The sequence below is a fragment of the Lolium perenne genome, chromosome 3, assembly GCF_019359855.2.
Source record: "Lolium perenne isolate Kyuss_39 chromosome 3, Kyuss_2.0, whole genome shotgun sequence".
In the NCBI taxonomy this organism is placed as follows: Eukaryota; Viridiplantae; Streptophyta; class Magnoliopsida; order Poales; family Poaceae; genus Lolium; species Lolium perenne.
The window spans coordinates 145,418,322-145,434,534 of record NC_067246.2 but is presented as its reverse complement, the minus strand read 5'-3'; the positions used below and the strand labels follow the sequence as shown (position 1 = coordinate 145,434,534).

Here is a 16,213-nt window from a genome sequence, read left to right as displayed (position 1 = left end):
GAAGTCCCGCAAAGAGATCGACAAATCGAAGCTCGCAAGATCTAGAAGGGTGAAAAGACCGAAAGGTTGATAGAAGTGCAAGCAAAAGACCAAATTGGTAGAAGTGCAAGCAAAAGATCAAACAAACGGTAGAAGTCACCAAAGAGATCTTCACGAGTCGATAAGGAGCCCGGGTGGGTACAAGATCAAAGATCTAGGTAGGGTTCCCACAAGGGTGAGCTAAGCTCAGGTTTAATTTCACATCAAGTCTAATCTCAGATCTGAGCCAACAAGGCTATTTATAGGTGGGGGCGAAGAGTTAAGTTACACGCTGAAAAGTGCTGTTGTGCTGAAGTTCGATGGGGCGGAAGTTCCGGTCATCTTGGGCGGAAGTTCCGGTCTTGTGGGGCGGAAGTTCCGGTCGGGGCGGAAGTTCCGGCCAAGTTCCGGCCTTGTTCCAGAATTCCGCCATTGTCCCGCAGTAACATCCAGTATGGTTTTCGCGGACTTTCGGAACTTGGGCGGAAGTTCCGGCGGGCGGAAGTTCCGGCGGGCGGAAGTTCCGGTCCTCTGGGGCGGAAGTTCCGGCTGGGTCCTTTTTCCTGGGCGCTGGAAGGCATCTTGAGGGCATCTGGCCGGAAGTTCCGGTCCTGGGGGGCGGAAGTTCCGGCCTGGGCGTTGTAGCTCCATCTTCATCATTTCCAGCTCTCTCTCCATTTGCTTGGTCTCCATGGCTCGCGTCTTGGTCGATGTACCTGATTGAACATAGGGTATTTGCATGAAGTAGCAAGCCATCCAAAGGGGTATCAAAAGCATACGTGGAGAGGAGCGAATTCACCTCTTGGTGTAGGGCTTTGGCTCGAGCTCGTGTCATTGGACCACGAGGAGGGCTTATCGGTCTTGAGGCGGTGGTGTCCGAAGGCCACCCCGTATCATATCTTTTGTAAGAATTACCCCTCAACGAAGATACCACTCAAACACTTTAGTCTTGAGTGATATCTTCATATTCCAAATTTTCTTATTATTATCGACCGGAACAACACGTTGAATAAGAGCATTATACATAGAAGCTACTAAGAAGGATCCGTTCTAAGTAAGATTTCAACTAAATACATTGGAACACTGCATCAGATAGACAGAGTTCGGACGCTGTAACAAGTCATTCCACAATGCTTGTCTAGGTCCAAGGAAACTTCGTCTCAACGACACATTCGGTGGGGAAGATTCCAACACCTTAGCGAGCGTATCACTCTTGTGTCGAAGTATATAATATAATGTTGGATATTTTTCTCGGAGCGGCGTATTTCCTGGCCATTTATCCTTCCAGAATCTAATCTCTGATCCATGCCTAATGGAAAAATAACCATATGGGAAGTAGAACTTTCTTCGTCGCCATAAGACCAGCCCAAAAGTGAGAGTCGCCGGGTTTCCAAAAAACCTAAGACAATGCATTTTGGCCAATATACTTTCTCCGGAGGAGGATTTGCCAGATTATGTCCTTAGTTAATAGCTTGAACAACCATTTTCCAAGTAGGGCCCTGTTTTTTATCTCAAGGTCTTGGATTCCAAGACCTCCTTGATCTTTCGGACGACAAACCACATTCCATTTTGTCGGTAGATACTTCTTCTTCTTCTCACTATCTCCTTGGAAAAAGAATATTAATCAAGAATAATCAAATCTTTTTAAGACTCCCTTAGGAAGTTGGAAGAAATATATCATATATAATACCATATTACTTCGTACTAAGTCGATAAGAACTAATCTTCCTCCCAAGAATAATTGTTTGCCTTTACAACTACTTAACCTAATTTGTATTCTTTCCTCAACCATCCATTTAACGTTTGTAAGTCTTCGATAATGACTCAGAATACTCAGATACCTGATCGGAAACTGGCCTTGCCTGTAGTCAAATAATTCAGCATACAGTTCGACCTAGTTTAGAGCCTCGCCAAAAAATTCAACTCACTCTTATGGAAATTTATTTTCAAACCCGATAATTGCTCAAACGTTGAAAGAATTAACTTCATGTTCATTGATTTTTTAATGACATGTTCCATAAAAAGAATTGTGTCGTCAGCATATTGTAAAATGGATAATCCACCATCTACAAGATGTGGAATCACACCTTCAATTTGGCCATCAGATTTAGCGCGTTCAATCATGACAGCAAGCATATCAACCACTATATTAAATATCATTGGTGATAATGGATCGCCTTGCTTAAGCCCTGTTTTCGTCTAAAAGTATTTGCCAACATCATCATTGAATTTAATAGCTACACTTCCTCCCGAGACAAATGTATGAATTAAAGAGCGCCACTCATTAGAAAAACCTTTTATTCTGAGAGTTTGTTGGAGGAAAGACTATTTAACTTTATCGTAAGCCTTCTCAAAGTCAAATTTTAAAATGACTCCATTCAACTTTTTACGATGTAGTCTATGGACTATTTCATGAAGGATAACCACCCCACCTTGGATGTTACGTCTTTGCATAAAAGCAGTCTAAGAAGACCGCGCTACATGGTCAGCCACCGAGTTCAGCCTTATCGTGGCGACTTTAGTGAAAATTTTAAAGCTAACATTAAGAAGGCAGATAGGTCGATACCGTTGTATTCGTTCTACTTCCAAAACCTTAGGCAATAAAATTATCTCACCAAAATTCATGCGAAACAGTTCTAGTTGTCCAGAATGGAGCAAACCGAACAATTTTAGCATGTCAAACTTGATTACTTCCCAAAAGTACTGATAAAATTCAGCCGGGAAGCCATCATGACCAAGGACTTTATTGTGTTCCATTTGAAAAATAGCTTTTCTTACTTCGTCCTCGAAATAAGGTGCGATAAGTAAGCCATTTTCCTCAATAAAAACATTGGGGGGTCATCTATTCTAGACTCATCCATAGAGAAATTCCCTTCTTCTGGATCGCCGACCAGTAATTTGTAATAACTAGCAATATACGATTTCAGTTTATTATAGCTTTTAATTGTGCCCTCATCCTAAACCAGAGACCAAATAAATTTCTTCCTGTGTCTGCCATTGGAAATACTATGAAAGTATCTTTATTCAAAACCCCTTCAAGAATAAACTAGGATTTAGAACGTAGGTACCATTTAAGCTACTCATCTGCCAGAAGCTTAGCTATATCTGCATTCGATTGGCTTTTAAGCTCGATTTATCGTGCGGTTAGGGGGTCTAAATTCCGCAAAAGCTTCAAGCTCATCTATAATAGACGCAAGCCGATGCTTCTCTTTCTTAATTAACCCAATTGTATGACGAGCCTATTCAAACAGGTGTTTGCGTAAAACATGCATTTTGTTATTTCCACCTCTGTATTGGAGAGTTACAAGTAACTGGTCTTTCCCAAACCTTCTTGACCATAGTCTGAAAACCTTCCCGTTGTAACCATTCAACCTTTTTCAAACTTGAATTGAGGAATAGACGGCGGTCTAGGTAGTCCAGTAGTGTAAAGAATGGGAGCATGATTCGACAATCTTACTATACGTTCTAGAGCCTGTACCGACATCATAGGGTATTTTGATTCCCAATTGGTATCCGCCAGTACGTGATCTAACTTTTCGTAAATAGGTTTCGAAAGATTGTTTGCCCAAGTAAACTACCTCTATGTCATTGAAAGCTCTCTCAAATCCAAACTGGCAATAACCGCATTAAATAGAAAATGCCAATGATTATTAAATCTGCCTCTACTCTTCTCAAAAGAAAATCTTAGCAACTTGAAATCACTCCACAACAAGAATATATGTGTATATATACCACAGACTAAAGCTAGCTCGCGACCACATGATGTACTCCTACGTGTAATCGTGTATGCAGCGCCTCCTTTTTCCTTGTTAACTCTTCCAGCCGTCTTACCAGGCTCCAGTGAGACTCCCAGCATCCGGCTCGCCACTGATAGCCAGGGGTGGGGTGGGCGATGCGGCCACCGGCAAGCGCGGTCTACCGGCATTCACTTCCACCGTGGCGCCGCGCGGTGGCCATATCGATGGTGTTCCTCGTGTTGTCCTTCCTCCCCATTGCTAACGCAAGGACACTGCTGCGCTACCACCGGAAGCACCGGAGACACCACCACGGACACCACAGCCACATCTCTCAGCCCCCATCGGCGCTTCCTCCCTACGTCGTCGATGGCGATTCTCCGGTGAAACCACCGGATCTTTCTCCGGGGTTCCGCGACGCCCCTCCGCCGCGCTCTCGAAACACCAGGCCGTGCTCGCTGTCACACCCTCCTTCCAAACCACCGGCCTTCTCACCTGTGGGCGCGCCAAGGTCGCCCACTCTAGCCAAGCCACCGTCACATTCTCATGCCAAGCCACCGTCGATTTATCTCACTAAGCCGCCGGCGCTCCCGCCGGCCGAGCAACCCACGCTTCCACACGTCAATCCAGCGCGCATTCCCCCGGCCAAGCCACCGATACCATCGCCGGCGCAGTCTCCTGCCAAATCGACGCCACAACACAACGCGATTCCTCCAGCGGCCTCAAATGGCCTGGCATTTTCTGCTGCCAATCCACCAGCATTCTCGCCGGCGCAGTCACCGCCACGCCCCTCTGCAAAGCCGCCGATACACTATCCAGTACAGTCACCAACGGCACCACACCATGCGATCCCTCCCGCGGCAGCAAAGCCCCCACCATTTGCTCCGTACCAGCATCCAGCACTATCGCCGCCGGCGCAGCCACCCGCCATTAAGTCACCAACACCACCGTTTGCTCCTACCAAGCCTCCAACACTATCGCCGCCGGCGCAGCCACCCACCATTAAGTTGCCAACACCACCGTTTGCTCCTACCAAGCCTCCAACACTATCGCCAGTGCAGCCGCCGCCACTGCCATTGCCAAAGCCACCGGCAGTACCTCCAGCCATGAGAGAGGCAAAGCCTCCCTCAGCGCTCCCGCCGTCAGCGCCAGCTTCCTGCAGGAACGTATTCGACGTGAGGGCGTTCGGCGCGTCAGGCAACGGCTCGTCCGCCGACGACACCCGCGCCTTCCGTGCGGCGTGGAAGGAGGCGTGCTCTGCCGAGTCCGCCACGCTGCTCGTGCCGTCGGACGGCGTGTTCACGGTCACCTCCACCGTGTTCACGGGGCCGTGCAAGCCCGGGCTCACCTTCCAAGTAAGCCGCACACATCTTCCTGCTTCCTGCATATGGACGGTGCTCCCGTGAACCCGTTTTGAATCTGATTAATTTGGCGTCGTCGACGTTGTCAATGGGAATTCGTGCGTTGCCTCTTCTAGATTGACGGCGTGCTGATGCCACCGGACGGGCCAGCGAGCTGGCCGGAGGCGGATAGCCGGCGCCAATGGATAACCTTCTATAAGACCGATGGCATGACGCTCACGGGAGGAGGAACCATTGAGGGCAACGGGGAGGAGTGGTGGAATCTTCCGTGCAAACCTCATAGGGTACGTAAAACTTCATTTTTGAAAAGAGAACATAGAATATTTATTTTTATTGATCAATTCTTCACACTGTACTTCCTCTGTTGCACAATACATTGCATACATATAACTTGTACTAATAAAAGTCGAACTTTTTAAACTTTAAATAATTAAGTATGCAGCAAAAAATATCGATATCAAATCAAATCGATATTTTAGACCCATCATAAAATATATTTTCACATAGAATGAAATTTGTATTGCAATTGGTGATATTTATTTCCACATACTTGATCAAACTTTGTAAAGACAAGCTTGGGGCCGTGTTAAAAAAAATCTCTAAAAAATATAGTGCTTGTATAATTTCTTTTTAGAGACATCCTTTTTTGTTTATTTTGCGTAGAATACATCATATACTATGTATGCCTTTTCTTCACAACACTTCACAGACACGTATGATACATCTATGTTATAAAACTGAAACATTTTTTGTGATTTTAGTGTATATCCGTGTGCAAATGCACCCAGGAGGCAAACCACCACCCTCTATGATTAGAACTTGTTTACAATGTATTGAGAAACAGATAGAGTAGCGATGTAGATAACAGATGTAACTATAAATAGTTGACTTTTATCTATGCTTAGATGGTGTGTACAACCAAGCCGTGCACCCACACATAAGGGACAAACCCTGCAACAGAAGTTTTAGTCCGTAAATGGTAGCCTCCAGATGTCATGATTTGAAGATTAGCACCACTTATGTTGAGTAAGTAGATACATGACGAACCTTCTCCAACTAGGTGTGAGTATGTCATAAATAAGACTAGCATAAGGGCCTCCTTCGTGCCTAGGGTTTGAAAAACGCGAGAATAGGGAAAACACAGGAGTAGAATGTCATGTCATTTCTAATCATACAGAATAAATGCAAGAAGCAGTAATAGGAATTGTTTTGCTGCATGTCAGAGAAAAGCAGGAAATTACTATAGGGGTTGAGTGTATGTCTTAGTTGTCATAGATATAGGATTTTTTCCAACAAGCCTCACCTCTTGCTAGAAAATCTTATTTGACCGTAGGGCTCGTTTAGTTCAAAGGAATTCCAGAATTTTGGAGGATTTCAGTCCTTGGGAATTTTTCCTATAGAGGCTGTTAGGTTCGTAGGATTTGAAACCATAAGAAATTTTCCTATGGTCTACTTTTGTATACATTTTCATAGGAAAATTTACTTTTATGAAAATATGTTTACGCTTGAGAGTTTTTTTTTAGAAGGTTTAGGCTTGAGAGTTGATAGGTTTGTTCTGCTGCATAGTAAACTGTGTCTTAATTAGTTAGTTGAATCAATCTATTCATAAATTGATTTGTGCTTCTAGCAAGCAGCAAGTTGTAACATTGCTATGCATGTTCAGGGCCCGAACGGATCAACCCTACCCGGACCATGTGACAGCCCTGCAGTAAGTGCACCAACCAATCACTGAATCACTTGGATTACACTCTGTTTTATCTCACAGCAATCATCGATACATTAATCTCCTTCACCTTTGCACCCTGTCATGCATATCTTTGCCTGGAGTAAACAAAATGGCTAGATTTCCTGCACTTATCTGTGTCCCGTTCGCAGCTCATACGGTTCTTCGTCAGCAACAACGTGAGTGTCCAGGGTCTAAGGATCGAGAACAGCCCGCAGTTCCACCTCAAGTTCGACAACTGCGACCAGGTGCGCGTGGACGGTCTCTTCATCAGCTCGCCGGCGTTCAGCCCCAACACCGACGGCATCCACGTCGAGAACACCAAGTCCGTCCAGATACACAACTCCAGGATAAACAACGGTGCGTACGCTGTGTCCGTACGAACATTATTTACTACTAGTACAGTACTCGTCCCGAGCCCTGACCCGTGATTGTGATTTGAGTCGCTGCAGGCGACGACTGCATCTCCATTGGAGCCGGCTGCTCCGCCGTCCACATAGAGAACGTGACATGCGCTCACGGGCATGGCATCAGGTAAAGCAGCCATAGCTTTTGTCGCACTTCTCGATCGTTGCTGTTGACGCTGATAGCTGGGTTCGTGTCCGTGCGTGCAGCATCGGGAGCCTGGGCGTGCGCAACACGCGGGCGTGCGTCTCCAACGTGACGGTCAGAAACACACGGATCGTCGACTCCGACAACGGCCTCCGCATCAAGACGTGGCAGGGCGGCGCCGGCTCGGTGTCGGCGGTCGAGTTCGCCGGCGTCCGGATGGAGAACGTCAGGACCTGCATCGTCATCGACCAGTACTACTGCCTCGGAAACGGCTGCGCCAACCAGACCTCCGCCGTGCGCGTCGCCGGCATCACGTACCAGGACATCCGCGGCACCTACAAACAGCAGCCGCACGGCGGTGGCGGGCCCATCCGCTTCGCGTGCAGCGACACTGTCGCCTGCACGGACATCACCATGACCGACGTGGAGCTGCGGCCAGCCGCCGGCGGCAGCAGCAGCGAGGCGACGCTGGCTCGCCCGTACTGCTGGAACGCGTACGGGGCGGTGGCCACGCTCACGGTGCCGCCAGTTAACTGCTTGCAAGAAGGCAGGCCTGAGTCCCTGCAAGATCAGCTCGACACTTGCTCTCTCGCTGAGCATCACATGGGAACACCTGTTTCATAACAGTTTTATGTTTCATCTCGCTAGTTCATTCAAACAACCATTTGATTTGAGGTAGCCTCTGTATTCTACACTCCAGAGATAGAAGAAGATAGGTAAGCAGACAACACTATTCCCTGACTCACTATGTATTAGGCAGCACCATCACAAGAGTTCGAGAGCTTAGAGCACCTCAGGAGCGCCCCATTGTGCAAGATCAGCTCGACACTTGCTCTGTCGCTGAGCATCACATGGGAACACCTGTTTCATAACAGTTTTATGTTTCATCTCGCTAGTTCATTCAAACAACCATTTGAGGTAGCCTCTGTATTCTACACTCCAGAGATAGAAGAAGATATGTAAGCAGACAACACTGTTCCTTGACTCACTATGTATTAGGCAGCACCATCACAACAGTTCGAAAGCTTACAGCTATGCTTGCAAAATGCTTCCTGCTGATAACTGAAACAAGCGGGCATGAAATTGAAGAGGCAATACATCCACAGGTAGAGATACATCAGCAAACTATGTATGCTTATTGAAAATTTAAGGCGACAAACTTATAACTAATAGTATGATAATACATCTGCTCAATTGATTTGGCTATGCCGTCTCATCCCAAGATGTGAGCTACAAAAGTACAATAAAACACAATCTTGAGTTTACTACCTAGGATATACTCTTGCGCTAATTTCCGTGCCAAAAAACAATAGGCACTATAGAATGGAACAGAGGGAGTAAGATACAAAATTTCCAACTCATACAACGACTACGTGCTCCAGTACCCAGACGAAGCCTCTGGCTATTTCAACCCCATTCATGGCTATTTCATCCGTAAACGAGCACCTTCAACTCTTACATAGCTAGAGTAAGTATTTACAAGATTGCTTCATATGGGAACATGTTAAAGCTTCATAAGGGATTCCTGCATCAGAATTTCCAATCGCTGTTCCAATTGCAAATCCCTGTACCAAAAAATGTGCTCACTAGATGGCCAACACGGAAACGATGACCAACTGGGTGGAGCAGAACCCAAAAGCTCATTGTTCAGGCTTCACAGAAAGCCTCTCTGCAGTTGTCACAGGAAAAAAGAGTTAATCAACCAGGTAGACTAAAGAGGGCATGGATGATGATTTCCAGAACTAGGCTTACTTATTAGCTCGTATGTGACAATCATTGATGTACCCCAAAGGGACATGTTAAGAAACCTCGGTCCAAACCCTCTATATAAACCTCTCCAGCCATCTTCTCGTAGCAGCAGCCTGGTAGTTTTCACGACAGATGGCCTTCCACTCCCGTAGTTGTCCATAACCTGAGAAAACACATGTTACGCTGTTAGCACCTGGCAAGCGTCAGCAAGGGAACTCTGAAAAATATAGTGTGACTGCAACCACATGTGACGACTGGCAACATTGCAAAGACATCTCAAGCAGTTCATATCATAAGGAATACACAACTTCCAAGACGTGGTTCCAAGGCAAGCTGTATATGTGATATGACAAATTCATCTGAATAGTGCTGACATCAGCAACTATTCGGTTCCAAAATATCTTTCAATACATATAAATATGACAGCAAAACGAAAAATTATCTAGTGATCCCACACTTTATGTGATACCATGATACAGTCTTTATAATTCAAATTTATATATGCCAAAAAAATTTGAAACAAAATTCTGGGTGTTCACAAGTTGTGTGTTTACATTCCCTAGAATTTTCAGTCAAATTTGGAATACACACAGAGAAACAAAAAAATCCAAATTGCTATGTGAACAGTGCCATTTTGTGTTTTTGTCTTTTCTGGCACTATTCATGTTGGATTTGTCTTTTTATTTCTCTGCACGTTGAATTTTGTTCTCCAAATTCTAGGGATGGTGACACACATTCTGTGAACATTCACATATTTAAAAAAATTAAAACTTGCAAATTTGAATTTTAAAGGCTGGTATTATGGTATCACATGAAGTGTGGGATCACTAGATATGCTCTGCGGCGAAACCTAGGTATCAGTGGCCTGCGCATGGGAACACGATGAGCCGACTTCTCACTCATGTTAGAGCTAAACAAATGAGCTTGCAAGAAACCTACTATGAAGGAAACTCAATTCATTTTGAGCTAATAGTTACCACCTGTACAGTAAGTGATGCAAATCAATCGTACCGAAGGGCAGGAAGGAGCAGCAACGTAACTATGTTATCCGATGCCCGTAACTAGGTGAGTAGGTGGGGCAGGGTAGTTTGCGCCTTCTCCATGTGCACAATATTGTTAGGGTCATGGGGCCAGGGCCCTGAGGCCGGCCAGCATGTCCAAGGCTCCGACATGCTTGTCCATTAAGGAGTGTAACCATTTTAGACAAGAATCAATAAACAGTTTTAATATGCCTTGGAGCTTCTGTTCCACGTCAAGGATGAGCCCAGTCACTGAAGCTACTAATCGTGGATCAAAGTCCATAACACATAGCCCAAGATTGACAATATTTATGATCAGAGTTCAGCCAAAACATTCTCAACTGGGCAATACCACAAACTTATGGTTCCAGGGGTCAGGCCTATGTGGACTTTGTAACTGCAAACAATGTATGCAGTAAGGATCAGTGACGGGTGCTCGTGGCCACGATCAATCCTTGTGTGCCGCTCACCGTCAGCTATCCCTTGTCATGATCCAATCTCAGCCCTGCCATGGTCACCCATGGCCGGATTTGACTAGGGGCACGGTCACCCATTAGCTAGCCTTGCCCAGTTTTGCAGCTGGAACCCACATAAGAGCAAGAACAATAGTGTAGCCGGCAGCCAGCTATAACAATTTGCCACATCATCTATAGTCAATTTATAGCTAGCATGTACAATAGTAAGCTATAAAAGTGTAGTACTTTTATAATACATGACCCACCTTTTAGTCTCACATAGTGTCTAGGAGCACGTGCTAGAGCTGGCTATTAGATAAGAGCCCACTTCTCTTCTCTCTCCTCCAACTAAGCAAACTTATAATATTTTATCTCTTATAGCCAGCTGATTGTACCTTATTGTACTTGCTCTAAGAACATGTATCAACCATGGTCCAGCTGTGTGGACTATACAGAAAGTGCAAACACAGCCACACAACAATAGCAGAAGCTACTAAAATCACCAAGTGGAAATCCAAACAAACAATAAGCCATCACATTACTCAGAAAGGCAGGATCGCTCATTTGGCAATTCACCACTACCAAGAGATCGTGAGATTGCAGGATCTTTATAAAGTTTGAAGAGACTAACAACCGCTGACCAAAAACGTTTGGCAATTCGCCACTAGCAAGAGATCCTGAGATTGCAGGATCTTTATCAAGTTTGAAGAGACTCTAATAACCCTGACCAAAAATGTGGCGCTCAATACCCCGAGGAAGGAAGAAAGAACAACTTTGGTGGGTCAGGGTAGTTGAAGGAAAAAGGAGAGAAGAGCGGAAAGCAAGTGTTACATTCTAGCGGAGGAGGCAGCGCAAAGGATATCAATACCAATAGAGGAGGTGGAGGCCGTGAGGAGCGAGGAGGCAAAAGGAAAACCATGGTGTTGTGTTTCTCGAGAGTGGTGAAATAAGCAAAGGAAAGCTGCAGGAGATGTGGTCGATCCTACGGTTGAAAGGGCATATGACACAGTTGGTTGCTTATTTGGAGGGTCAGCCTATTACCACTGGTGCAACCACCTTCTCCCATGTACACTTAGTTTTAGAGCTCCTCTTAAGAGAGAGCTCACAATTTTTTCCTCCCCTATGTAATTGCACCTACCAATAAGGGACTGCTAACAAAACTGACTTTTCTGACAAGGTATAAAAAGGTCACACCAAGAGGATACTGCGGTAATGCTGAGTTCATTTCCCAGGTTAAAACTACGACAACAATCAAGACTCAGCATCAGGCCCGTCTATGGGGCAGTGCGGGCCGTGCGACCGAACTGGGCCCCTGAAATTTTGGGGCCCCCAAATCCCAGCCCAGGCCTGCACTCTATCAGTGTTCCAACAAAATTTTCCAGACCATAATTTCCCTGATGGTCCAACAGCAGCCCACCTAAAAGTCCAGTTCTGAAACGACAAACAGTCCTCTCGAATCACGAGCCTCACCCGCATTGTAGGTTTCGCGATCGATCTATTCTGAAAACCAAAGAAGAAAATGAATCGCTCTAGCCCACGTCTTCCAGAACGGTAGAACAAGATCGGAAAAAAAATATCCAGATGCCATCAGCCAAGAGCCGGTCGCCCTGCGCCCCTGCCTGCAGCCTACCAGGATGCTCCATTTGATGAATCGACAGGAGACTACCCCGATTTGGTTTTGCCAACGCCGTTTCAGTCCGTTTCTTCTAACCACCAAATCAATCTACCCTGTGACGACAGATCAGGCGACTAGGCGAGCAAGGTTTGATCCTATTATCTATTCTTGTAAAACTAGAATACTCAACTGATTCAAAGTACTTGTCGGCTTATTCGGTGCTCGTAAAAGATTTCATGTAGAATATAAGGTTAGTTCATTTCTTTTTCTTACGATTTTAGCATTAATATTAATAATAAATTGAAAACATGCTTTACTCAAATAAGATATTCAATAAAAATTTGAAATTAGGGCCCTAGTTTGCATTTTGCACTGGGGCCCCAAATTCCTGAAGACGGCCCTGCTCAGCATTCATGGGCCTTTCTAACATGAAGCTTGCAATGCCAAAAAAAAAAGCAAGGCAAGCATACTGGCTATATATTTGAGAAAGATGAATCTACCAACATAGAAAACAATCCATATTGAGATGAAAAAAATAATTTTACCTGAAGCCGTGTCTTGATGGTATCTATTGGTGTAGTGATAATCGATGAGCAAGCTCCAGCAAATGTTCCAGCTGTTGCTTGCACAACAACAAGTTTTGTTTGAGATGGTTTCTTTTGCGTGTCATTTCCATAACCCAAGCTCCTAAATAGGGATTGCAAGAATATCAACAAGATATGACACTACAAACATTGAACACAAAGGAAAAGGGAAATATTAGATAGCACACCTCCAGATAGCATGTTGAGCACCACCGTATGAACTCCACCAAAGGGCGGAAGCTGGTGATTGAGTTAACATGGTAATTCCAAAACCTCGGTAAAGTCCCCGGATACCTTCGGTCCTGGCAACCTTATTTATCACATCAAATGGACCTCTATATGTTTGCATCCCTGGCAATCCTTGAACCATGAGCCTCTGGCAAATCTACAAGCACATACAAAACAGTAACATGTAAACTAGACAGCAAAAAAAAATGCTACTTGTTAAGAGGAATAAAATATGATGTGCTTAATTTAAATGGTAATTTATTCCACCAAACCATAACCCCGTCAGTTTCAGATACAGAAAAAAACGCAAGAGCTACAGGGGAATTGAAAACGTACACAGGTGAATAAAGGTTACCAGGACATACAGAAAAAATGGTCCATAACTTTTAAAACCTCAAATATTGGAAAAGGTAGCACCATATACATCAAATTTCAAAATGGATACATTTGCGATAAATTTTCAGTCTTTTTCCTCCAATATTAGTTATGCCATTAAGCCTAGAAAAATCGGCTGTGCAAGGATAGAGGCTTAGAGGGATGGGAAAGAAGAGTAGAAAGGATGCTCACCACATCGAGAGGTACAAAATATGCACTCGAAAATATACTTGACACCAGGCCTGCTACACCATTAGCAACAGCAATCCTTGATGCCTCGGACATATCAAAATGCTCAGAATATTTAAATGCCATTTCCTTGGACATCTCTAGCGAAGTCAGAGCCAAGACTCGTCCAGGTAGAGCTCCAACTGCAGTGGTGCCAAAACCTCTGAAAACACCAGGAACGCCATCACTCCTCAATATCTTTCTAAAAACGGCAAAACCAGACATCTGCGAAAGCCCTCCTTGGGCAACCTGCATCCTAGTCTTCACAACAGCTGTTGGGTGCAGAACACCTTGCTGCGCTGTGAACAGGACTGCTCCGATGACATGAAACTTCGTCTTGTCCAACCTTCAGTACAGAAATCAATTGTTATAACGGTAAGCATATGTACTCACAAGTTGGTATTGTACATGATCCAGCAAGGGATAATTGCATATGAAGAAAACTGTATAGCTAGCCAAAGCGATAAAATCTACTTGGTGAGTGCTTCGGAACGAGTTCTTGGGAATCATTGTGGTAGCAATCGTACTATAGAGAGTGAGAGAAGAAAAAACGCGCATATTAACAGGAACAAGTTTGGCTCGTTTACAGAATTCTTGGGAATCATTGATGGACTCTGAAGTTACATTAGATGTTGACAAGAAGTCCATTTCTATTTGTTCAACACACTACTTTCTGTTCAGAGGAGTACACATAAGGAAGCCAGTGGAAGACGTGGCCAAGTTGGGGTTCCTTATAACAGAAGTTTCGGCCTGCTGAAAGGAACAAATTTCTGTTCCCGTCCAAACTGACAGTGCTAAGCACGTGACCCTCCTCATGACTGCTCCCACAACCCAGCACCTAAAAGTTAAAAATGTAAATGTACTAAACAACCTAATTAATGGCTAACGCGCTCTTGAATCGACTTCCTTGTAACCAATCCCACCACCACGAATCCCCATTTCCCAGACTATACCTCAATGAGGCACCGCATCGAGCCGATTTAGTCCCGGCCAAAGGCAAGGCCTTGAATAGAAACCGTAACCTGGGCATAACTAATAAGGAAACACGAAGAGCCGATTTAGTCCCGTGGAAACACGAAGATGCAGGCAAAAGTTGGGGCTGTTTACACAGTTATCGTGTGTACCCATTCCAAATTCGATGGACTCTGAAGTTAAATTAGATGGTGACAAGAAGTAGATTCCTGTTTGTTCAACACACTGCTTTGTGTTTAGAGAAGTAGAACAAAGGAAGGTTTAGCCGAGTTGGCGTTCTCTACAAAAGAAGTTGCAGCCTGTTGAAAGGTAGGGGTACAAATTTCTGTTCCTTTCCAAACTGACAGCCCTAAGCACATGATCCTCATGACTGCCCCATAACCCAGCACCAAAAAATGAAAAATGTATGGAACAGCCAAGTTAGAGAATCATTCTGGTAGTAGAGAGAAAAGACAACCCATGCATATTATAACAGATAAAAGTTTAAAGAGTTATTTTGTTGGGTACCCGCCATTCACTTTTGTGGACTCTGAAAATTTACACTAGATGTTGTAGAAAGAAGTCGATTCCTATTTGTTCAACACACTAGTTTGTGTTGAGAGAAGTCCACAAAAGGAAGGAAGGAAGCCGGTGGAAGACGTAGGCGAGTTGACGTTCCCTAGAACATAAGTTTGAGGGTGCTGAAGAAAGGTACAAATTTGTGTTCCTGGCAGCGGTAAGCACGTGATCCTCATGACTGCTCCGGTACCGAAAAGTTGAACATGAAAATGTAGGAAACAACCTAATTAATGGCTAATGCGCTCGTGAATCGGCTTCCCTTTAACCAATCCCGCCACCAGGAATCCCCATTTCCCTGAGTAAACCTACATCAGGCACCGCATCAGGCCGATTTAGTGACGGCCAAACGCAAGGGCAAGGCGCTGAATGGGTAAACCGGAGTATCACTCTGTTTCATACTAATAGTGTAAGAAAGGACACGAACATCCTCATGGCAATGGATACAGGAAAAAAAATGAAGTTGGAAGCGAGGATGGGTACCTCTCCCAGTTGATGTTCGCCTCGGCGAGCGCGAGCCCGGCCGTGGACGCATCCGTGGTGTCCGCCGCCGTCGCCGCCGCCATCGGCCGATACACGCACGGTAGAGAGAGGAGAGAAGGCGCAGGGGTCCGCAGCAGCCACGGGAGATGAGGCTGGGGCGAGGGCAGGACTAGGCTCCGGCGCTGTTGGTCGGCTGGGCTGCTTGCAGTTCCCTCTCGCCGTGCGGCGGGATTTTATGGCGATGCGGGCGAATATGCGCACGGGGGGGGGGGGGGAGTAGAGGGCGGAGGAGGGAGACCGGCAGTGCGGCGCAACAAAAAATTATTCGAAGGAAAATAGTGTAGGGTTGGTGGAGTAATGGAGGCACCTCCACCTGGGGGTTGGAAGTTTCCAGCCTTTGGTCGGCACACCGCAGCGATTTTGCGAATAGCAGCGAGGGCTGGGACGCGGGGCCCAGCATGGGTGGGGCCGCGAAGTCGCGGCGGCAGGCGTGTGGCTGCTAGTTCGGTCTTGGTTGCTCTCAAGTCTCAAGGTCACGGAGGATGGGAAGAGCTTGGCTGAG

General features: G+C 45.5%; 2 protein-coding genes across 2 annotated transcripts; one reads left to right on the top strand and one right to left on the bottom strand.

Annotated features, from left to right (window-relative positions):
• Window positions 1–3,902: 3,902 nt before the first annotated feature.
• LOC127327090 (polygalacturonase At1g48100-like) lies at window positions 3,903–8,174 on the top strand. The gene is made up of 6 exons (XM_051353873.2): window positions 3,903–5,107; window positions 5,230–5,397; window positions 6,777–6,821; window positions 6,989–7,196; window positions 7,289–7,370; window positions 7,451–8,174. Exons 1-6 carry the CDS (start codon window positions 3,911–3,913, stop codon window positions 8,010–8,012), a joined length of 2,262 nt encoding a protein of 753 aa, XP_051209833.1. The 5' UTR covers window positions 3,903–3,910; the 3' UTR covers window positions 8,013–8,174.
• A 327-nt stretch (window positions 8,175–8,501) lies between these two features.
• Window positions 8,502–15,916, bottom strand: LOC127327091 (uncharacterized). The gene is made up of 6 exons (XM_051353874.2): window positions 15,652–15,916; window positions 13,606–13,987; window positions 12,999–13,195; window positions 12,772–12,913; window positions 9,141–9,300; window positions 8,502–9,057 (listed from the first exon to the last, which is right to left on the bottom strand). The coding sequence occupies exons 1-6, from the start codon at window positions 15,732–15,734 to the stop codon at window positions 9,029–9,031; spliced, it is 993 nt and encodes a 330-aa protein (XP_051209834.1). The 5' UTR covers window positions 15,735–15,916; the 3' UTR covers window positions 8,502–9,028.
• Between the last annotated feature and the right edge of the window lie 297 nt (window positions 15,917–16,213).

Coding starts and splice junctions, on each gene's coding strand:
- LOC127327090 (XM_051353873.2), top strand. CDS start 3,911: ATGCGGCCACCGGCAAGCGCGGTCTACCGGCATTCACTTCCACCGTGG. Junction 6,822..6,988: donor GACCATGTGACAGCCCTGCA/GTAAGTGCACCA, acceptor TCCCGTTCGCAG/CTCATACGGTTCTTCGTCAG. Junction 7,197..7,288: donor CAACTCCAGGATAAACAACG/GTGCGTACGCTG, acceptor GAGTCGCTGCAG/GCGACGACTGCATCTCCATT.
- LOC127327091 (XM_051353874.2), bottom strand. CDS start 15,734: ATGGCGGCGGCGACGGCGGCGGACACCACGGATGCGTCCACGGCCGGG. Junction 13,988..15,651: donor GCGAACATCAACTGGGAGAG/GTACCCATCCTC, acceptor TCTGTACTGAAG/GTTGGACAAGACGAAGTTTC. Junction 9,301..12,771: donor CCATCAAGACACGGCTTCAG/GTAAAATTATTT, acceptor GTGTTTTCTCAG/GTTATGGACAACTACGGGAG.